The following is a 22787-nucleotide window of genomic DNA, read 5'->3' as shown; positions in this document are numbered from 1 at the left end:
GGGATTTTGAGTGGTTATAATGATATAGTCGGCAGTGGCGGTCATCGTCGTTGGGCGGTAAAAATGACGAACTACTCGGGCTTGATCTTCCAAAACACAGCGGCAGCCGCAACACTGAGCAGCACTACGCCCACCGCAGTTTGGACATTGATATTCGGGTTTCCCGCGCTATCCTTGCCCTTGCCCTTGTTCAGGTGGTGCAACGTCTGTGTAGCCCAAGCATACACCCGAGTATCAGGAAGCGCAGCCGCCAAGGAATCAAGATCGACAGTCGACAGCCAGCGCGCGACCGACGATGAAGAGATCCAAACGACGCCCGACACAAGCCATGAATAAACAGAGATAGCAAGACCCACAAATACACCCAATACACCCAACACACAAGAAACAAAAACCCAGAAAAGGATCAGCAACGCGTCGCGCGCATACGTCGATGAGGAAGAAAATGGACTCGCCCTAGCGCCTTCTATTCCTTCTCCTTCTAGCCCTTCTCCACTTGATTGTTCGTATTGCCCAGCAACAGAATCTTCGTCGAAACTACGTGAGAGCACATCCGCGTCCACATCGCTCGAGTCTGCAAGCGGGTGTGTCCGTGTCTTCCCAGATAGATGAGATTCGTCCTGATCCCGGTCACCGTCGAGAGACGACACAGCGCTCTCCGAGAGCTTGAACACGACAGACGGTTCTGGCGTAGCAAGCATTCGCGTAGGGTCATCTACAAGTTCGACCCCCTTTCGTCCTTCAAGCTTCTGCGCAGACGGTGCCTTTTCGTCGCCCGAATCACGGTCTTCTTCGTCCTCACTACCACTCGCACCAGAGCTGCCTTCCACGGCGGATGTTGAAGTAGCACCAGCGTTAGTGAGCGCCGCACGCTTCTTCCGTCTCCTATACCTCCCTGAATCTGAGCTCTGCGACCGTGGACTCGGCGGCGTCGCTAGACCCCCCCTCGCATTACCGTTCCCACCACCATTCACCCTAGTCTTCGTCACCTCCCCTTCCCGTTCGCGTTCGGCATCACGCACTCTCTCAAGACCAAACTCAACCAGCCGCACCCTAGCCTCCCACTCCTCTCTCGCCCTCTCAAGCCGCGCACGTTCGTCACGCCACTCATCGCGGACAGAGCTCCATTGACCCTCGACAGCCTTCTTCCAGAGAGCCATTTTCTCCGCGAGGGCCGATTCGACAGTCGCTGCTATCGTGATAGCTGTGGAAGAGGGTTCCTCCGTTACAGGCTCGGCTTTAACCTGCACGTCATCCACAGGTTCCTCCTTCACCACAGCGGCAGCCTCTTCCTCCTTCGCAGCGCTAGCAGCTCTCAGCATCTCCTCCAACCCTTCAACCTTTTTCTCCAGTGCTCGAATCGTACCCTGCGCCTCGGCGTGCTGCCTATGCAGCGCCTCGCTCAATGCGACGACCGAGGAGACCTGCGCCGAAAGCTTGCTGACTTGCGCCAGCACCTCTGCGCTCGTGCTCGTTTCGGTGGACACTGCAGAGGATTTAGAGGCGGGATTCGCCTCCGTTTCGGAGTCGTCGTCGGCATCGGATACAGAGGACGGTAACGAAGGTCTGAAATGATCTTCTTCGCCATCCTCCTCGTCCTCGTCGACTTCAGGATGCTGCCCAGCTTCATCATCAGCGTCGCGCGGGCGTCGCCTGACGAGCGGTGATGCCCTGCGCTCACCCATACCCAGGAGCGAGGGTTCCGGTGTACGGGGCCTGCCGACCTTGAGATCCTCCTGCTTCCGCTTCTCTGCCTCTGCCTCATCCTCCGACCCATGTTCATGCCTTTGTTCGTGCTCGTGCTCCTGATCAAGAGTCGAAGGGTCGACAGCTTCAGACACAGAATGGTCTGTATCCTCAACTCCATGCTGCGCATCACGCGCCTCATGGTCGGGATCGCCATCGCCATCTTCACCACGCTCAGCACGCGCAACGGCCTCCTCATCCTCCTCCTCGACACTCTCGAGTTCGTGCGGAATAATCGTCGACACACTACGCGCATCGTCGTCGTCATCTTCTTCTTCCTCGTCGTCATCTTCATGGCCCTCCCCGCCTTCGTCCTCGTCATCACACGTACGATGCCTTTCACCCATTGCCTCTTCGTGAGACCCTTCCTCCAACCTTACCTCTCTTGAATCACCCGAACCCGCGCCGGACGTCCCTGATGAACTCGCGCCACGCATCACAAGCTCTCGCAACACCACAACCTCACGCCGTAAACCTTCCTGCGCCTCGAGAGCGCCCTCGAGTTGGCGGACGCGGTCATGGTGGGCAGCGAGGCTGCTCTGCGTCTCCCTGATCTGGGCCTGTAGTTCTGCGATGAGGGTCGCGGATAGACCGGACGGTGCAGGCTGCGCAGATGTCGAAGGCGGAGATGAGGTGGATGTTTGGTCGGTTGATGTCGACGTTGATGCGGTAGCGGATGTTGATGTCGATGTCGATGTCGATGCGGCCTCTGCTGATGCGGGTGCGGCATTGGGTGCGCTGGGTGACGTGGCTGCAGGTGCAGGTGCAGGTGCAGAAACAGCAGCAGGAGGTGGCGGCAAAGGTATGGATGGCTGCGCTTCCGGTGGAGGCGCACGCACAGGGGGTAGATGTGCCGGGAACGGTGGAAGGTTTGCAGGCTGCACCAATAATTACTGAGTATTTGGACCTACAAATGATATACAAAGCTCACCACGCCGACACCCCCAAGCACATCCCCAATTTCGCCCATCGCGCTCGTCAAACTGCCCAACTCTGCCCCTGTCTCGCGACTCTTCTGCACCTCGCCTTGCAGGCGACTCAGAATCACGTCGAAGCTCAGGCCGGTTTTACCTGGCGGCCTGAGGCCTATACCACCCATCGAACCGAGGCCTTGCGCAAGCTGTGGCCTCCTGGCACCCGGCTGCCCCTGTCCAAAGGGGAAATTCTGCGCACCTTGTCCACCGCCCGGGCCCGTCTGTCCACCATTCACCCCCAGTCCTCCCATCACGCCCTGTGGCTGGCCACCCATTGCTCCAAGGCCCATTGGACCGCCCAGTCCATGCGCCTGCCCTCCTAGCCCCCCGAGGCCTTGCTGGCCAGCGCCCATGAACCCTCCGGCACCTTGCGGGTGGCCGTGCTGCCCATGTTGCTGTGGATGCTGCTGCTGATGCTGCGCGGCCTGCTGTTGTGCTTGCATAGCTTGATGCTGCTCGGCGCGTGCAGCGACCTGGGCATCCTGTTCTGTGAACACACATACAACACGCGCGGCGACTTTGTGATGGATGATCGTCTTATTGTCTTCGCCCACGATGTCGATACCGAATTCCTAGAAAATGTGAGTGTACGAAAAAAGAGGGGTGAAAGGACATACGACGATGTCGTCGCTTTTGAGCTCGAATGGCTCCGATTCGTGTCCTTCGCTGCTGAGCCTCTCCCCATTGATAAACGTCCCATTCGAACTCTTCACATCTTTAATATATATCTAAACATTAATCAGAATCCGGCCGGAATGTGATGCATATATGCATATACGCGCATATACTCACCTTTCCACCCTCCTCCCACACTTCTGCGTGTTGTCGGCTCAGCACCTTGCTGTCAAAAAACCCATTCCGCTCGCCTGGCGCTGTTTTGCTGCTCGTCTGCCGTCCAATTTTCGTGTGCATACTCGTCAGCGCAATGTGTTTGGGTGCCCATGTGTCGTTCAAAGGGTACAGGTAGAGAGCCGGGAAGAGCGCGTTGGACGGTGGTAGGCCGGAAGACGACATGGATGGTGTTGTGGATGTCGATGTCGATGTGAGCCCTGGGTGTGCGTTGTGTTGGACAGAGGAAAAGGGTGCCGAAGGCATTTATAATGTTTTTTTGGGTGAGGTGGCGGTGGTGTTGGTGGTGTTGCGGCCACAAAAAAAGACTGTTCAATGGTTGTGCGACGCTCGTATATGCTCTCCTTTGTCCTTATCGTACCCGGCCTCAATATCGTCTCGTGGCGATGTAGTGTGTGGAAGACCCGAGGCCACAGAGTGCCTGTTAAAATATGCGTCTAGAAAGGGTCAAGTCGTGGGCGGATGGACCAGAGGCGAGGCACAGAGGGAGACGACGGAGACGGAGGTAGTCGTGGAGGTGATGGTGATGGTGCGTGCGTGTGAGCCACGGACCCTCCTCGTCACCGCTGGCGCTTGTGTCACACTCGTCACATACCCCACGTGTGACTGTTCCCACGCACAGAGCAGGGGCACATAAACATAGGATTACAAAGGGGGTTAGCAAGATGACTCGATGTCGAGGCAAAGCAAATTGCTGCGGAGGTAGGATCGATGCAGGAAGGTGCGTACATGTGGCATATGTGTTAGATCTATGGAGAAGCAAAGTTAGATTTTTCGAATCCACGTCTTCGACGGACACTGGTTAATTATACAATGATTTTTATACAGCCGAACTCTATGCATGTTGTGAACTGTGCCACCTCATTCATCGATACACCGGTTCCAGCGCCTATTCTACTCGATGCAATTTTGATGATAAGGTGGGAAGTCCATCTCTAATCCAATATATAATAGTTGTAAATTTACCGTAATTGTCATCGTTATGGAAATGTTATTGCTACGTATATGCTGGATGATGACGATTTTGTGTGCAAGTTTGGAAAAATGCTTACAGAGAATGGCATCCATAGTAGTCTAAAATTCCTGTGGCGAGAGGTTTAGCCTCTGAAAGCAAAATATCCACTGGTCTGTGTCGTGTCAATAACAGCAATATTACGCGGTTAAAGCTTCAACAGCCACAGTGAGTTATTTGATATTGACAGTCTGGTTCAAAATTTTATCTGTAATTTACTCTATCAGTGCTATTCCCTGTAATCAATACTACTAGCGTTGTAAGTGAATTCTAAAAGATATGACTAACTCTGTTCAAATCTACCCGACCTTCAGAGGCGAGTCCCTTTCACTCTCCAAACTTTTATGACTCATTAATTTTTTTCATAATGTAGCTGTGAGTGAAAATACGACATGAGGACAAAGTTTCTGACGAGACAACGGTTTTATAGGCCTGGTCTACTTTAAATGGCAAGCATGGACCTCTTTAGCAATTAATATGTTGTGTCAAGGTTTGTACATGACATGTTATACTGGCACACAGTTTGTATCAATTGTTGGGTATCACAGGAATTCTCCAAATCAGGTTATACGCCATGTACTTTAACAAGAAATTAGCAGCGATCCTGCTAGTGTTGTTTGTTATCTCGTCTACAGCATCTGGTATATTGATAGGAGTGTCTCTTCCCATCTTGAACGGTGGTTCCATTGTCTTCTTGGTCCGTTTATCGTCTCTGATAGATATTCTTTTTAGCCCAAGTAGTCCAAGTTCCCGGCGGCAGAGCTTGTATCCCACTCAAGTCAACACATGCGCTTTTTGCGTTTTGGATACCATTATTCTTTTTTGAGACGATAATGTGTATTTTGGCTTTGATAAAAGGGGTAAAGCTCTCGAGATCCTTTGCATACCTGAGGCAAGAAGGATTCTCTCCAGGATCCGCGAGCGGAAAACACTTGGTTGATATTCTGTACCGTGGCTCAGCCATATATTTCCTAACGTATGTGTTTATTCTACTTGACACTGCATTTGAATGTGAAATGGTGCTTTTATTATACTCATAAAATATAGAATTGGAGTGACATATATCACCCTCGCACTGGTCTGGGTCGGTATTCCGGTAGGTTCCGCATTTTCTTCTGCTGGTGAATCGACTCTATAACGGAATCTTTTGGTTTCGCGCAGTACAGTGAACTGGTGCAAGCGCCGATGGGATTTTGCATTGCATTCCCTTGCGTCATATCTTGCCGACTTGTCCTCAGCATCCGTAACGCTTCCAACAACAGTTTAATCGATTCAGGTACTGGAATTAGAATTACCCTCGGCGTCGGTCCGACACCAGACAGTGTGGGTAATACCGGACATCCTATTGAGCCGAATTCCATACTAGTAATCGGGGAGCATCGTTAGGCGGGTTATACGAGGAAAGTACGATGTATTTGATAAAATGTGGTATTTCATAAGGCATATAGTTATCATCGAGACTCTATCTCTATGCAAAAGACGCCAATGAAAGATCGAAGTATGCAGATCTTACCTACGCTGTCGCCATTGCTAGTCGAAGGGAGTGTCCTGGAGTACAGTTGTGACAATTTCTGCGTTTTATTTGGTATGTGTCGTACTTTCTTCCTATCACCTTGCTAGCCGTAAGAACCCAATACAAAAACATGACACTACTCATCTAGACATGATCCCCGTGTTCCGTCGCTGGGGACTTTTCAAGTAGGTGCCTCCTTGCCCATAAAAAGCTTCTAAACCAAAAAAATCTTCTTATAAGTGCAGATAGGGCAGACATCGTACACTAGATTTTCGCCAACGTTATATCACGCACCGGTGATGCAGAGGAAGCTACAGCGAGGAGAAAGGGTACCGATTACAAATGACAAATAGAAAAGAGATACGCGTGCAGACCGTACTTTGGTATGATGCCGTTGGATCCGCTGAAAACTGTATAATATCCAAACCTCCTGCAACACGAAGGAAAGCTGTGTCGGTAATGTCGTTGGTGGAACACGAGAATGTTCCATTGACACTCAAAGTTAAAAATGTGGCAGGTGACATAGAAAGTGAATGAACCAGGTTCGGATGTAAAAAATCGGCGTTGGCGCCGCAAATAAGGAATGCATGGTGCATCAAGTGCACGCTTTGCTGACGCGAGAATCGCCAAGAAGTGGAAAATTATGTGAGACCTTCATCCTCAGTGCAATTTTGACGCCGACATTGGTCGATTGCACCAGAGTACACCTTCAATGGGGCTTTCCCTGCTACCTGGACTAGAGTGCGAAAGACGGAAAAAGGGTTCGGCCGAGGTCTGGCAAGGTTCGGCCAACTGTAGACTATCATGTGATAATGTTCCCACGCCTCATCACAGACATTGCCATCGACATCACGAACTTGCGCTGGTACTTACCCAGTACTCACCTTTTGATCCTTTATCAGTGTTTATCTTGCTTAAATATCATTTATTGAGCCATAATTATGGGATGTAGATGATCGAGTTTCTCCTCCTATTGAGTTGGATGGCAAAAAAAAATTTACAGTAATTTTATCTGATTTTATCTGAAGATTTTGATAGTCATCCTTTGGTTATCCTACAACACGTTACATACAGAAACATTTTCAATGATACCCTACATCAGTGTTGTTGTCCATAATGTAATATCAACAATTATTTGTGCCATGAAACCCGAGGTGGGTATATGTTGAATGGTTCACGTTCAATGGCTTCATATAGATAATTTACAGAACGATGTGCATCTCTTTTCGCAAACCTCATATGCGCTGGAATCCTTACCTTTCAAGGTCTTTAAAGAGGAGAGAGTCCTCGACGTTCCATTGAAAGGGTTTCTATTACTCTCATTTGAAGTTTTGTTGAGTATAGGTACGTTGTCGATGTATCACTGCCATTTACGGATCATTGTCGCTGTTATCAATAGTGGAGCAGCGGATAATTATGCTGAAGCTGATTTGAGGTTGCTCTAGCAAGCTAACAACAGCACGGTTAATTGGTGGCTATAAAGCGCCGGTGACTCAAAGAAGAAGTCCGAAAGGGGTGGATATAGAAAACAATATGTAGGTCAGCTTGATAAGTACTGTATACATGTTTCTATCTACCTACCCACATACCAACGAACTGACTACATCACGATGCGAAACATATTGGGACCTTGATCTGTATATAATGCTCAATGTAAAGCTCGACTCACGCAGTCATGTCCACTTCCCCCTTCCCTTTCCGTGTTGAGGAGTCTGCAATCAGTCAGAATCTCAACGGAACCATGTTCCAACTTTGTTTGATGGGTATTGTTTATATCCCTTTAATGTTATGCTGAAGCATAACCGACACGTTACAGGAGTTTACACTATGGTCTATGCATGGACCGTACAAATATACCGTATATTGATACTGTAAGACAATTGTGACATTCTGACATTTTATTTTGCAGTGTCGAAGGCAAAATCAACCACAAATTTTATGGTTGTTTTGATCGCAATTTCTGCACTATACATTGTATGCCTCGCAGAAGCTATCTTTTCGTAGTGTTTCCTCAATAGTTCACTCCACGTACGGCACATTACGCCGGACACTGTCTTTGAAGCTATTATGGCTGAACCACGATGGCTTGAAGCAACACGCAATTTTATTAGCTTTGCATCATTGATTATATCCGATGGCCTATTGGTGAATCGATATATCTTCGTCCAACCCTTCTGAGTTTCTGATACATCTCACCAAAGATTTGGAGATGCTACCATGTGTGGGGTGGGTCTCTCAAGGCCATTTTGGTTCCGTCCTTGCTCCTGGCTACCAATTTTGGTGAGAGGCATTACCGAGAATAGTTTACAGAATGAAAATAATGTATTATAGGAGTCATTACAGTGGACCTCTTATTCGTGGCGAACCCTTACCTTTTCATCAACAAGTCAAATTTTTTAATTCTGGCATCCAGTATATCTACGGTCCCTGCTTTCCTCTTTCTAGGCACCACAGTCACAGCCACGTTTATCATTGCGCTCAGAATATTCTTACTGTTTCACGGTATTACTCGATCGCAAGGGAGATTTCGTCGCATTGTGGCTATAATCATCGAATCCTCCGCAGTATATTCAGTGCTCTTGCTAATATTTGGGGTGATGCTGGCCATACCTAAAGAGACAAAAGCATGGTCCCCTTTGGGCCAATCAATGAACTACATCGGCGTTTTGATGTCTGTAGCATCAGTAAGTCGCAATAAAATTAATCATACCAACGAAAGGGGATCGGGCCAACGCTAATGGTTTCAAGGTTGGCGATGGTCAATGATCACGAAGCCGAGTCTGATACAATCACCCACATATCTGGTCTCGATCCACCAGTTCAGCAACCCACAGAGCGGAGTCATAATATAAATAACTCCGGGGAAGATTCGAATGTTTACATACATGTGGTGAACCGGGTGTTGGAGGAGGTTAAGTGAGGTGGTGATATTTTTCCTCACTTCAATATGCTATTTGTCTGGAGTTTTGTGGCTCCCTATAGATGTAGAGATGGTGGTAATTCTCCATATCTCAACCAAGTGCCAAATCCCAAAGTTTAGAAAAAATATTGGAACAGAAGTTAGTTCGGAAAGGTGACGTCGGCTGACCACCAATTTTGGAACAATATGGGTAATAACTTACATTGAATCATATCCTACAAGTTCCCAGATGGCACGAATTATCGGCTTTTCGAGATGCATACCAGATTAACAAAGTGGTCATAATTTTTGATGATGGCGAGAGGGTGCATGCCTCTATGAAGCGGTGTTTGCATTACTGGCTTTTCCTGCCGGCTTACCGCTTTCGTGTGGCTGCAAATAACAGCACCAAACACGCATCTGCCTTTCTCACTGAATCTTGCATCTCATTACCAGACCTTCCACGCAAACTCTCGTGCTCGAACGTATTCCGAATGACCGTGTGGCGACTTTTACTCTCCCCTCGTTGCGGGAATTTGCCGCGAGAAATCAAAGCTGCCCATCGATGAGCGGGACTGATAAAAGGTACGAGATAAAAAATTTGGCATTACACTGCTGTTGACGACGTGCTCTACCAGCTACTGAATATTGTACAAGACGGTGTCCCCGCTATCGTATCACTAAGCGGCCTTCAACCTTTTGCTTCTCCTGGCACCTTTCTTTTTGGATGCATCGGGGCAGCCGGTCCTTTCAGGGATTACGGCATGTAAGTCTCTTATCTTATCTGAGCGATGCGGAATGACAAGCCACTTACTCCATCGTTATATTGTCCATGCTAACGGGCATTTGGTGGTCACCAAATTCCTTGTCAGCTGTTTTCTCCTCTGCAGTTACAAGTGGGACAAAGCCCCCTTCCTTTGCCTCAGGCGTCGTCAGCGGGGTCAAGTTGTGTGTGTACGACCTCATCATTGCTGGCGCCCTCGGGTTCAACTTTCTGGGCTTCCCCCGGGAGCCCTGTACCTCTGTGCTAATGTCTCCTGGCACGGTGTCCCGGGACTCCTGCACCTTGGGTTTTATGGGCAGCCGGGGGTCTCCAGCGGACTCGATCTCCGAGTTCGTGTCCTCGCGTCGCCTCTTTCGAGACGTGATCTTGTCCCTAAAAGCATTTTTCCCCTTGTGAGTCCTTAGTCTCTAACTCATTACTGATCAACAAACCTCCCAATTGTTTGGCCATGCCCTACTTCTACCCCCTCCCCGCACCTTATATTGAAGAAAGAACAATGTCAGTGTCTACTCGGAAGAGAGGAGGAAGAAATTTCATACCCTCCATCATTTGTTTGGGCTTCGTTGATGTCTTGACGCTCTACAGGCTCACTTGTGAGCCTGGAGCGAAGCTCTTCGTGTCCATCCTTGATCGATCCAGATGTGATTATCTCTTTCTTCTCTCTTTCTGAGGAGAAAGACGTTGATGGATGATGGGTGTTGGAACCCTCACCCGCCTGAAACCATGGCTGAGCATGGTCGTAAAACATGCCCTGATACTGGGCGGCATCAGCGGTCCTCCCGTAGGGAGTTGGAGATGATGATCTGAAAATGAAGCTTTTTCTCAGTCTAAATTTTAGTGAATATACCGGTAAGACTCACATTTCATCACCATTCGCGTTGTGCATCGGCGCAGTATTCAATTCAGGGATTAGGCTTGCGAATGATGAGATTGGTAATGGTCTTTTGGTTGACCATGGAGCAAGATCATTCATCCCGTTATTCCGTTGATAAGAAGATCCATTGAAGGCGTCAGATAGTGTATTGTGGGTAGGAAAGCCCGTGAATTCTGAATGTTTGGGATACAACGATGGTGCTGTATAAAATCGAAACGATGGGTAATCATGCTTAGAATACAAGTCTCCACAAGACGTACCCTCCACTTCGTGTTCGAGCCACTCACTCCAGTCAATCGATGGCTGGATCGGCTCACCGTATGCCCTTTCCTCTCGATGCCAACGAGAGGGACCTGCCGGCGTCGACAGTGACGCTGATCTAAAAGCATAATTAGCTTTCAATTGGGGTATCAAGTATTATGTTTTAGGACTGACATTTCAACATCACGTCTTCTACTTAAAGAAGTCATATTGTGCGAGTTTATTAGCTCCGGGAAGGTGCTCATCTGTGTAGGTATCGCTGCTGTGGCGGCTGGTGGCTCAAATCCATTCCGAGGATCGTATGAATCCTCAATTTCTTCGGGCATTGACTGTTGTATTGAATTCGAGGTAGGTAGTACCAATGGGACAGGCTGGGAGGTTGATGTCCAGGCATTGTAGATGCCTGCGCCACTCGCCTCTGGCATCTTAACCAAGTCGAGATAGTTTACACCCATTTCTTCTTCCACATCTTCAGTGAGTTTTTTTATGCTAGCCAGCACCTTTGGACAAAAGTGAAATTTTGAGGCTTGGGAAGGAATGATAGACGATCCAGCCAAATGAGCACCTGCGGCTTCCAAGGGTGTTGATTGGGCATTTTTATTTGGCTCGTCGTTTAACACACCGAGGTTGGTATTGTGAGAGATTTCTGGTACGTAGAGATCAGGCAAATGGAGTGAAGATGGCATTATTGAACGTTGAGCGGTTGTGAGATGAGTGAAGTGGGGAAGAATAATCTGTCAAAAGAGAACAATGGCTCTTTAATATGTGTATGGAAAATCCCAGGCTCCGTCTTTTAATCCGGAAAACAGGACTCTGATTTGTGTAACATCGTGTTGATATGACCAACATTTAATGATCGATTCCCATGCAGAACTCTTCTTTTACCGGCGCACAGGACACCGCAGCGCGCACTGGCCACTGCGATCTGAGTATAGAGCCTTGTACAATACACGTGTCCGTACTTAAAGTAGCCTCCAGTCAACCTCGTTTTAAGCAACGATGTGACCTCGTTTGATGGCTTATCTCATACTGATATCTCTGACTATTGAAAGATTGTAATGAATTCTCTACGGGGTGTTTCAAAAGACTGGATCATGACTCAAGTCTTCCTCACCAGCCAAGTACGCGTTTGTCCCATCGTCAACAAGTCCGAGAATATCTTCGCTATCTGATAACAGCATCCAGCACTGTGTGGTTACGTTGTTGTGTGCACATCCGTGGGTAATCAGGGTAATCTTATCAGCTTACGCATGTGAGCTCGATCTTCTCAATGCCATTCCCTTACCTATTTAAATGTACAACGACTGAGTGCCAATACCAATCTGGGTACTGTAATATCCCTTTCTCCCTGATGAAGTCTTCTATCGCATTGGCCTGAATTTTCCCCAATGGTTTCCCATACTCCAACAGCCATTCCAGATGATGGATCCTCGATCTTCTATCGATATTATAAAATCAAGATCTTCCGGAACGATTGCCCTCCCAATGTTATCCTTTCCCCCAAAGGCTAAAGTGGACCATAGCAGACAATATATCACCCGACGCACCTTCGCCCACACCTTTCGCTACAGCGTAGAACTGTCCTCGGGTGGCATGCATACTAAGTGGCTTCCATCGCACCAACTTTGTCGATAGGATGAGCAGGACAAATATGACTCGTGCAGAGCAATGATGATGCGGGAGAGGGAGTTTGACGACCAGTGTACCGCCGAGTTTGACTGCCTTTAATGCTATTATTAGCTGCAATATCAATAGCCTGTCGTTGTCCCCAGGGTGAGATGATGTCTGGGTGCGCAGATGATGTCCATCTAAGAGGACGAGGTCAAAAACGCGGGACTTGATATACAGCGGGAGAGGATAGAGGGAGACGGTGTGTTCTCTATTTGGGCCAAGGTCAAAATACGTGAGGTCGGTTGAAAGCAGTTGGTACCGCGTGCCCTCCTTGTTGCACAGGAAGTGATATGCCCTGTCCAGTTGCGTTGACATTTTTATCTAGTATATAGGAGGAAAATCCACCCGGAGATCACCTAGATATGCCATCATTCAGCCCATACATTCATCCCGAGATTTGGATTAATGGAAAATAGATACCCCAAGTCGTGGAAGACCAGATCCTGGGTACACGACACGACAAAGACATTGCGGTCTAACTCGGCGAACATTTTTTTCATCCGACAAAACCAAAAAAAATGTTCAGCTTTTGAGAAGCGGTATCGGCAGTACGTCGCTGCATGCAGAAGTAATCCTCTGTATTTTTGTCACGCCATCCCTGAGGATATGCCCAGGAATCCTGTATTTGACACTGACGATCAAGAATAGATACTGAGATTAGGTATCCCGTCAAATTCAGCGACATGATTCAATAGACGGTTAGAACTATGGACACCAGAACATAACGACTGGCGCTGTGGTTCATGAATGCGTATCCCGTCTTTATCTCCAAGGTTACTACATGTACACGGGGCTCTTCATCAAGGTATGAGGAAGTCAGATAAATATGGAAGAAAGGGGAATTCATGGAGAGGCAGAGAAGAAATGGAAACATGAAATCCTTTCAGCCAAATTTTAAGGTCGTACGTGAGGCAGACTCAATACGGTTGCTTCTGTAAGCTCTTTTTTAGCATCCGCAAGCGCTCTCAAGCCCATGGAGTCGAACCAAAGCGGCTGGACTTCATGAAGGTTTGAATTAATCAAAATCAAGAGGCGGGGCGATTATGTGCGGGAGTGAGATTGCCTCTGGGCCCCGGGGAGATATTAATGTGAAATTGGAGCGGCTCCATGCGACGTACCAAAACCTTTCATTGCTAAAGCGTGAACTAGTAATATGGGAAGCGGGTGGAAGTGATATTGAGAGGATAGTTCTACAGAACCCATTGTATTGTGCGAGAAGATTACAGGAATACAGTACACTTACAAAGGTGTATTCTCCCCGTCCTTTTGGTGATTAGATGCCTCACACTCGTTTCTGTGCTCGGTTTCAGCCGGTGGGATGTTACCGAATCGTTTCATGGTGACGGAGCGGTAGCCGACGGTGGGTGAAAGTGAGCACTGAGCGGGAATCTGGTGAAAAAACGAATCATTAGGAGTCCGAGATGCAGATACAGTAGCAATTACGCACCTCTAACCGTTCCGCAATGTACCGCCAATCTCCTGTCAGTTTTCACTATGTTTATACGTTGCGGGTGCGAGTTTACGATACATCGGCTAGAGGTGGGTGCGCATCAACGTCAAGGAAAGGTCGGGAACGGTGCCTTCGGCCCAACTTAGAAGCCAGGATTTTGAATAGGGAGGCTGTACCCTGGCAGGAAGGTAATCGAAAGGTCTGGAGGCCTGGAGGAGGGGGTCGATTTAGTGGAGTGAAAGCAGCATTGATGACGCGGAGAATGGCTCAATGGGAAGTGTAGGCAGTAGTAAAGAAGGGGAATGCGTGAAAAGAGAGATACCATTCCTGTGCGTGAGCCGCCTCGGAATTTGATAGTGGAAGGGGGACTGAAAGTAATGCCTTACCAACAGCGTGTCCCCTCATCCAACTCCTGACGTATGTCCCCTGTTCGTGGACAAATGGTCGATGACTTGATTTGTAAGCGCCATTCTTCTTGAGTTGTCGTCCAGGGATTAGAATGAGGAAGAGAAGGTGGTCGAAGGGGACAAAGCGGCAGAAAGTAATGTGGAATCATCATGTGGTGCCAAAAATGAGATAGCGTCGACTTACGCACCTCTAACCATGCCATGCTACGTCACCGAATCCTCGTCTCCCAGGATTGGCCTGTAGCGAATGCGAATCTCAGATAAGCAATAATCCAAGAGTGCCCATGGAGTCTGAACGATTGAACACAAAGGGACGAGAGCGTGAGAAAAGGAAGAACTCACGATCAGAGTGGTTTCGAGAGGAGATTGAAATCGACTTGTCCTTTGTTCGGTCTTCAACCAAATTTGACAACGCCAGCAAGACGTAAGACAAAGGAATCGGATGGATTGCTTAAGAAACAAAGGTAGGATACGTTTCAGAGTCAATTTTGTTGCCGGATAGCGTCCAAAAGGCGATTGACATTGCCTTTGTAAAAAAACGTTTAGATCGTTAGTCAGTCAAAGAGATAGCGAGAATCGAAGCGCAAATAACACATGATAGTGACCTCTGTCGTGAATGGCGCATGGGATAATCAGGAGAATCACATATTTCTTTGGAGATTATGATCAATCAAAAGGTTCTGCATGATAATGTTTTATTGTAAGCGAATAAAAGGATTTTTGTGCAGCAAATGGATCTCCGCAGCCTCCATAGGAAACAAAGAGACTTTGTCACTTTGCATTACTTATACATACACGTTACCGTTGCGTAGATCCCAACACCCCAATGCTTTACACAACTCTTCAGTCTTCACCAAAGCTATTGTGGCAGAAAACAATGCGATCCACGGTGACCGCCATGCTTCGACTCACGCAGACTCAAACACATTGTCTTATCTGTCTATTGCTACACTCTTCTCTTCTTCTCTGACTATCAGAAGCATCAGGGTATGTTTTCTTTTGCTTCATATATAAATTTGATTATTCAACGCTGCATTATCTCAATGTTTGAGCAGCAGTAATTCCTATCGCAAATGGAATTAATGCGGGTTTTGGATGGCATCTATCCAGGGCAATTGAGAGAGGCTGTTCGCCAGAGTAGATTGCAGAGAAATGTCATACATGCCAATTGTACGAGCCGTAAACGGAGTATTCGGCCGCTGACATCATCTATATTTTTTTTGCTAATATCTGTTCTTCCCAGTGACATTCTCCACGCCGAGCAGTCAGAAATGCTATGGAGGTACATCCAAGAGGAGAGCAAATAGCGGACGACTTGTAGATTACTAACAATGTTGTTGATGTATTACATTTATTATATTTTATAACTCGGAATTTTGTGGAAAGTGTAAGAATTTATATTGAGCAATATGTCATAGTCTTGTCAGTTCAAGTTGACCGGTGACCTCCAACTCGACGAGCCCCTGAATCTTGTTCCCGGCTTTTCCCGGCCAATCTCATTCCCCATCCCCAAAACAACAAGACCAAATAAAGCAACACTCTTCCTGCACCACCTGCTCGTTCAATAACGCTCACGACGAAGGCACGGAACATAGACTGAAACAATCTAGCGTCGACCGAACAGCTGCAGGTATTGATAAAGGAGGGAAATCGTGTTGTAAAATGGTGATTGTGGTGCGTGCGTATGTGCGTGGGGGTACCTTCTGGGCGACATTGGGAAACGATGCGAAAGTAAGTCGTTCAAAGCTTTTCGAGTCTTTTTCCAGTATTTTTTGTGTCATCTCCATCCTTACTACTCATAGCTTCAATTTATTCTCCCTGGCTGACGACCCGCCCCCGTTTCCTTTGCTATATGCGCGCGAAAATTGTCACGCAAGCTGACAGTCCTGGGTACACCGACGCTGACGCTTAAATCCATCTGTTCCACACCTGCCCAAATAAACCGTGTAAACTGCACATTCGGATAGTTTGTCTCCTGATCAATCAATCTGTAACAAAATTCTCGATGAAAAGGCGCAGAGTGTCTTTACTTGCTCTGTATGCGTTCATGCTCTTCTGCGTGGCTTTGGAATACTCCTGGTGCAAATCCTTGGGGGTCAAGATGTCACACGGAGGCCATAATCTGGGGTTTGTGCCGTTTGTAGCGCTAATCAATGGACCGATAGACGGCTGGCTCGATGCTATGATTCAACTTCTCAGCTTTTTTTATCGCTGCTGCTTATAAAGGTTCTGCTTAGGAGACACACGGATATTATGCTGGTAATGCTGACACTTATATTCCACATTTGTGTACGTTCATCGGTAACCCTGGATACATATATGCGCCTGCGGCGCGTACTTCGATCTGTGGGGACTACTTTGTGTTCAGTTCCTTATAAACTCTTGGGGCTCTCGTAAGATGTAGTCTCGCTCTTTTTATTCGTGCTGATACTTGGGTGACCTCTTTCGAGCTTTCGACCATGCTGATCTCAGACACATCAGCAACATGCAGTTCCTCTCACAGCTTGTCTGTTTCATCCATCAGACCCACAACGCCTGTCGCGACTACCTTTTTCCAGTAGCTTGTTCTCACACCTGCAATTGGCTTGGCTTTGGGAGGTCGATGGAAGGTTGAGAGGGGATACATACGATGTAGGATAGCGGGACGTGTAGTGAATCATACGTCAGCGGTCGTGTGGAAGGAACGATGGGACATGTTCTGTAATGCTCCTCGCCTCTCCTGACCCCGCTCAAGTGAGAAAGGAGAGATTGTTGGGTTATCGACGGCTGTTCATGTGTGCTATGGTTAAATAATAACGGTTGCTTGCATATGTTAACTACTGGGTAGCAGGATAGATTAAGAGAGTGAGTACTCATGAGAATATAACCCTACGACGGTGGCACGGATACACCTGATGCTATATGTCTCTTATACCCTGAATCACCTGCAGTTTTCTCCCAAATCATTCCAGGTGCACTGAGTGTATATTGTTAATGAACACATGTATATGGATGGACCTTCTGGGCTACACTGGGAAGCGATGGGAAAGTAAGTCGTTTAAAGCTGTTTCGAACCTTTTTCCAGTGTTTCTTTGCATCATATTCATTATTGTTAATGAACACATGCGTATGGAGGGTGTCCCGTCTTCCTCTCACTTATCCTCCGTTTAAATGATTTAAGGTCCAACTAATAGGTTAAACGCGAGGCAGGAATATTGACCTCGATGTAACCTGCTGTGATTCATTAAAAATAGACCTGTGAGAAATATCATATTAACCAATCACTGTGGTGGAAACAGAACACGAGGTGGATGAAGGGTCATTTCTCTGGGCACGTCATGGAAATGATGCGGCTGTAAGCGTAGGACCACGCCGATTGTGTGTATGCACAGGAAGGAAGATTATTTTTTTTCCTAAAAGAGGTGAGTCATTTTACACACGGCGAGGAGTTGGAGAGTTCATTGTACACTAGCCTTACAAGGGCCGAAAACATGAGAAATACCCGTTCATTGTTCGATTTGTGAAAAACCATTTTCTCCCCCCTCCCACATCTACATCGCTACCCCAATCCAGTACCCAACACACAAATGGATTCCACCAATACGTACGATTTTGGCTTTCTTGATTATCCTCAGTTGGGCTATGATCCGTTGTTCTCTGAGCTATGGGACGGTGAGTACACTCCCCTCTAATAAAGTTGAATTTCTTATCGATTCTTCAATCGGTGCTTAGAGAATACCCAACCATTGCTGGAAGGCTATCCACTGAGAGATGGTCTTTGGGAAAGCGTCGGCAGCCATGCAAACACCGTGCGCTCATTTTCAAGCGACTTCGATATGCCCGTCGAGCATATCGCATCATCCTCATCCTCTTCTTTTCCAAGTCCGGCCAATATGCATAGTAAGATACGGGATAATCTACATTCGAAATTTGACGCTGACTGTAAATTAAGCAGAAAGCTTCACTTGGACGTCAAATGTGCATGCCGGGACAAACCAAGGATACCGATCCGCCCCCCAGTCAGACACACCATTTTACAACTCAGTTGTTCAGTCTTCTCCGCAAGAGTGTGCTCAACCGACAGCATCTTCATCACACATTCGACTTCGCCAGGAGTCTGCAACGGTCCCGTCTCCATCTTATTCTTCTCAACCATTTGAAAATGTTCACTGTAAGAACTGAGGTACTCCACGCTCGCGACTTCAAGCTAACAATACACTCCTGAGCAGTATTTTCGGGATCGTCGCTAGCGACGTTCCCCTCTATAGATGTGAATTCGTCATATGCGCCAGACGACAGTACATTGTTTCTACAACCCACCGACATCTCTGGGAATTTCTTCAGGGCTTCAGGCCACCCATCCACCTCCCTCGAGGCATCGTTAGGCGGATACCAATCTCAACCAACGACTAATCAGTGGACGGATACATCTGGAAGCCAGGATAATAGGTACGTCCGAGTTTGCAACAGGATATAAATTTAAACTAATGAATATTGGTGGTCAGGCTTGCAGATTATCATTTGACCCCCAAAGTATCTTCATGGGGAGATGTCCAAGAAGCTGCACAGCAATGTCAATACATCGACATTGCTCATCGAGGAAACTGGTGCAGTACACCTGAGCCAAGTACTCGTGTGCCAATGCACGTCAATGATAGGGGTCTGGGGGCTCTGAAAGCTCGTGGTTAGTTATGCTCCCAGATTTTTCTAATGCCGAAGATCGCTGAAACAAAGGTTACAGTATCCGAGGTACCGCATACGACGACACCTTTTGAATGGCAGAGAGCGTTGGACAGCTATTCGCACTCCAGCGCCGGAGAAAAGAAAAAAAGTTATACAGAATCCATGCAGATGGATTTGAACCGCGAAGAGAACTCCGGGGCTGACCCCGTCGAGTCTCTTGCTAGGCATGGACACACTGATGGAGGGTATGATAACCTGTTTTCTTTTCTCATCTTCAGAGTGGAATTGATATGATGTGTTTTGCCAATTTTCAGGATGGTCGGCCATCCCTCAACGACGAAGGGTGGCGACAGGTAAGGGTCTTCCCTTCACGTAGCGTCAGCAGAACTGACTGTGTCTTAAAAAATTAGCCGAGTCACCAACGCTTCCAGACACACCAGGAAGCGGAGGCTGTCGAGGGTAGACCGAGATAGGTATGTACAAACGCATCTTTTCCCAATCCTCTCAATGTCTAACAGTCTATCTCCTCCCTTCCATCTATGATGCAGGCGCGAATCCACCTCTACGGCCAAACGCCCGAGAACAGGGTCTCAACAGGACCCTGCGCAGACCAAGGTTCCTCGGAACCAAAGGGGAGAAGGCAGGGTTGCGGCGACCCTGAAGCCCGCAGTGAGGCCGCAGGTGCAGCCAGCGCGACCGCGCTGTCTCGCTGACGGATTCTCACAGGGGCGTCTGGTGATAGACAAGCGTGAGCGTCACCGAAAGAAGGAGGGGGGTGTCACCTTCCAGGTGATGAGGCCTACCCAAGGGCCATAGGAGGCTCTAGGGGGGGAGTACCTCGGTTTGATGCTAGCCACCAGAAAGTAGTTAGTATCTGAGAAAATGAAAAAGTATACAAATACCTTGGGAGACACTGAATATCTTGATAAGTTTGAGTATCTTTTAACACTGTCATGATGTAGGTGGGATAGCATAAAGGCGACGTCGTCCCAGAGCAAGATAAGAGATCAGATAACCCTTTGATTTTCATTGAGCTAAAATCTCCGAGATAATCACGACGCACAGTGACCGTGGGACATATTGCTGCGAACGGCCTTTCGGCACTTCGTGTTCACGTCTTTTTGATCAACATCGACAGCTGGGCGGTAAGAAGAGGGACAAAAATGATAACACAATGTCTTGGATATGTATATTACCAATAACTTCAATTCTAACAATTGGAAAGCACACTATAGGGCTGGGACAGCGAAGGATCATGGTGGACTTGAGCACCACCATGACTCGAATCACATCTGTGCGCACCTTTCTCTGATATGTGAGTGGCTTTCCAGCAAATACAGACCACCAAGACCTCCTTCAATGAAGCTTTGGGACTCTCAATGACGCCTCGCGTGGTGCAGGAACTGTAATCAAGAATGAAAAGTAGAGGGTTACCCTAAAAAGAGAGTGAAAAAACGGTTGAATGACGCAGTCACGAAGTCAGACCTTCATCTTAAATGCGACTGTGACGCCATAACTGGTTGAATATACTTTCAATAGCCGTTTTTTCTGAACTAGAGTGAGAAAAGAGACGCAAAAAAAGTTCGGGCAAGGTTCGGCTAAGTCTAGAACATCATGTGATGAGGTTCCCACGCCTCATCACCTCACTGGCGCGTTGATTGCCCTGAAACTTGACTTTTATCAGTCGTGCTCCACCAGATCAACTCTGATATTAACCAACCAACAAAGAATGTTGGTTCCCATATTATCAGCTTGTAAATCTAAAAATTAATGACGTTTAAATCTTTAGGGTCGTAAGGGGTCGCGTTGTCAGAGGAAAGGACAACAAACATCATGTATCCGATGAAATATATATCGGGCCTTTAGCCAAAGCCTTCGCTTTCCCTTTGCTCATCCACCGGCAATGTCTGAACTCAATCCACTATTTGCAAACATAAACCTTAGCTCTGTTATATTCAACTCTTTTCTAGTCGGTGAGTCGGTAAAACAACATACTCCCGGACAACCATCGAATTTACATTATTAATGCACTCAGGGTTATACACTTCGTGCTACGCTGGCACGATGTTTCTGTACAGCAGGTCCAGTCGCTCTATTTCAAAGTATGAATACTTTTTTAAAAAAATGTTCAACCACTAAAATGAACATGCAGACATAATACCGTTTTACTGGCCATTGGTGCGATGTACACCATGAGTGTCGTCATACTGGTCGAACAGTGGATTTCTTTGCAGAGTGACATCTGCGATACCGACATTACAGGACCAGTGATTACTATTGCTCTATTTTTTGCTATTTTAATGGTAGGGGATGGATTAATGGTAAGATAATTTGTACTCCAGCTGATACTTATAACCTTAACGCAATTATTATAGTTATGGAGATGTTACCATGTATGGGGTGCTTCTATGCGTAATATAATAGCACCGTTAGCAGTATACTTTCTTCAGTGTAGTAAGTTCTACCTTCCAACACCCGAGTCAATGGGAAATTGACATATACATACCTCCAGTTTTCTCTTTCCTATCCGTGGCCGTCGAATCCAACATGCCATTCATTATCCTCTCACTCCTTTTCTCTCTTTTTACCACCTTCATCTCATTTGGAATGATCCAATACAAACTCTACAGAGTTGTAGTGCCTGAACCTCTTATCAATGGCGATGATGTTCCCGCAACCAGCAAAAAGTTAAAGGGTCGCCTCTCCCATCTTCCGAGAGTCTTAACAGACTCCGCAGTCGCTTATATACTCACTCTGATACTGTATATGGTGACCATTACCACAGCTATGCAAACATTCATGGCCGAGCTGCTCATATTTGTAACCGTACGTTACTTGATTAAGTTCTTTCATGACCTGACGAAATAATGACAGGGAATGGCATCTACCATCCTGGTGGCGAGAGTTGTCGTTGCTGAAGCAAACATATCAATCGTATCCTCACTCACCAATCTATCCGTCCTCGCCTTTCAGGGACAAAGTCAGGAGCAGGAAATTAGCGTTGGCGTCCAAACCCCACATTGATTCAGTAACTCCCTGAGTGAGTAATCGGGTCGGCGACGGCAGGATGTCGGGTGGCAAAGCAACGTTAGCCTGAAGATCCGAAACATCAACTGTCTGTATCTCAGCACTCCCTGACCCCTGAGTTCTGTTATTCGGATGTAAAATCGAAGTGTTGGTAAGTGAGCACACATCCGAATCATTCGTGCGCGAAGCTGTTATCCGAGCAACAAGAATCATAGGAGACATTCCCTGTACACTCCAAACCAGTTAGTATAGCCCTTCCCAACAAATAAACAGACATGTTACGCACTGCAGTAAAAGCCACCAAAATCTCAGCATAAAAATTGGCTTGCTGCCACACGCACATTTTGGTGTCACCAAAGACGATGTTCGGTTTACTGAGTATGCCTGAGGAAGTAAGACTGAAACGAGCTGTTCTCTTCATTAATCAAGGCGCTAACTGTGTGTTGTTCCATACGCACTAACAATATGTCCGCCAGAATGAGTGCAGAAAAAAATGCACAGAAATTGGTGATCTTCATTATTACTGGTGGATATTTGTCGCTTTGCATAGATGCATAAGAGAATAACCCCAACAACGATACAATGTATAAAGATGAAATCGAGGTGATGACCACCTTTGAACGAAAATTTCCTGAAATTTTGGAAAGTGAATACACAT

At 47.2% G+C, this 22787-nt stretch overlaps 3 protein-coding genes across 3 annotated transcripts; 1 reads left to right on the top strand and 2 right to left on the bottom strand.

Annotated features, from left to right (window-relative positions):
• Positions 1–71: 71 nt before the first annotated feature.
• On the bottom strand, positions 72–3734 carry JR316_0010343 (uncharacterized protein; the record flags this gene model as incomplete). The annotated part of the gene is made up of 4 exons (XM_047896011.1): positions 72–2624; positions 2678–3292; positions 3338–3448; positions 3513–3734. 4 exons carry the CDS (start codon positions 3732–3734, stop codon positions 72–74), a joined length of 3501 nt encoding a protein of 1166 aa, XP_047745730.1.
• A 6069-nt stretch (positions 3735–9803) lies between these two features.
• On the bottom strand, positions 9804–11598 carry JR316_0010342 (uncharacterized protein; the record flags this gene model as incomplete). The annotated part of the gene is made up of 5 exons (XM_047896010.1): positions 9804–10182; positions 10317–10580; positions 10638–10851; positions 10912–11030; positions 11087–11598. The coding sequence occupies 5 exons, from the start codon at positions 11596–11598 to the stop codon at positions 9804–9806; spliced, it is 1488 nt and encodes a 495-aa protein (XP_047745729.1).
• A 7819-nt stretch (positions 11599–19417) lies between these two features.
• Positions 19418–19918, top strand: JR316_0010341 (uncharacterized protein; the record flags this gene model as incomplete). Its single annotated transcript, XM_047896009.1, has 3 exons — positions 19418–19455; positions 19513–19575; positions 19651–19918. 3 exons carry the CDS (start codon positions 19418–19420, stop codon positions 19916–19918), a joined length of 369 nt encoding a protein of 122 aa, XP_047745728.1.
• Positions 19919–22787: the final 2869 nt, after the last annotated feature.

This window comes from Psilocybe cubensis, chromosome 9 (genome assembly GCF_017499595.1).
Source record: "Psilocybe cubensis strain MGC-MH-2018 chromosome 9, whole genome shotgun sequence".
Lineage (NCBI taxonomy): Eukaryota > Fungi > Basidiomycota > Agaricomycetes > Agaricales > Agrocybaceae > Psilocybe > Psilocybe cubensis.
Note: the sequence above shows the minus strand (reverse complement) of the source record. Positions and strands in the feature narration are given on the sequence as shown.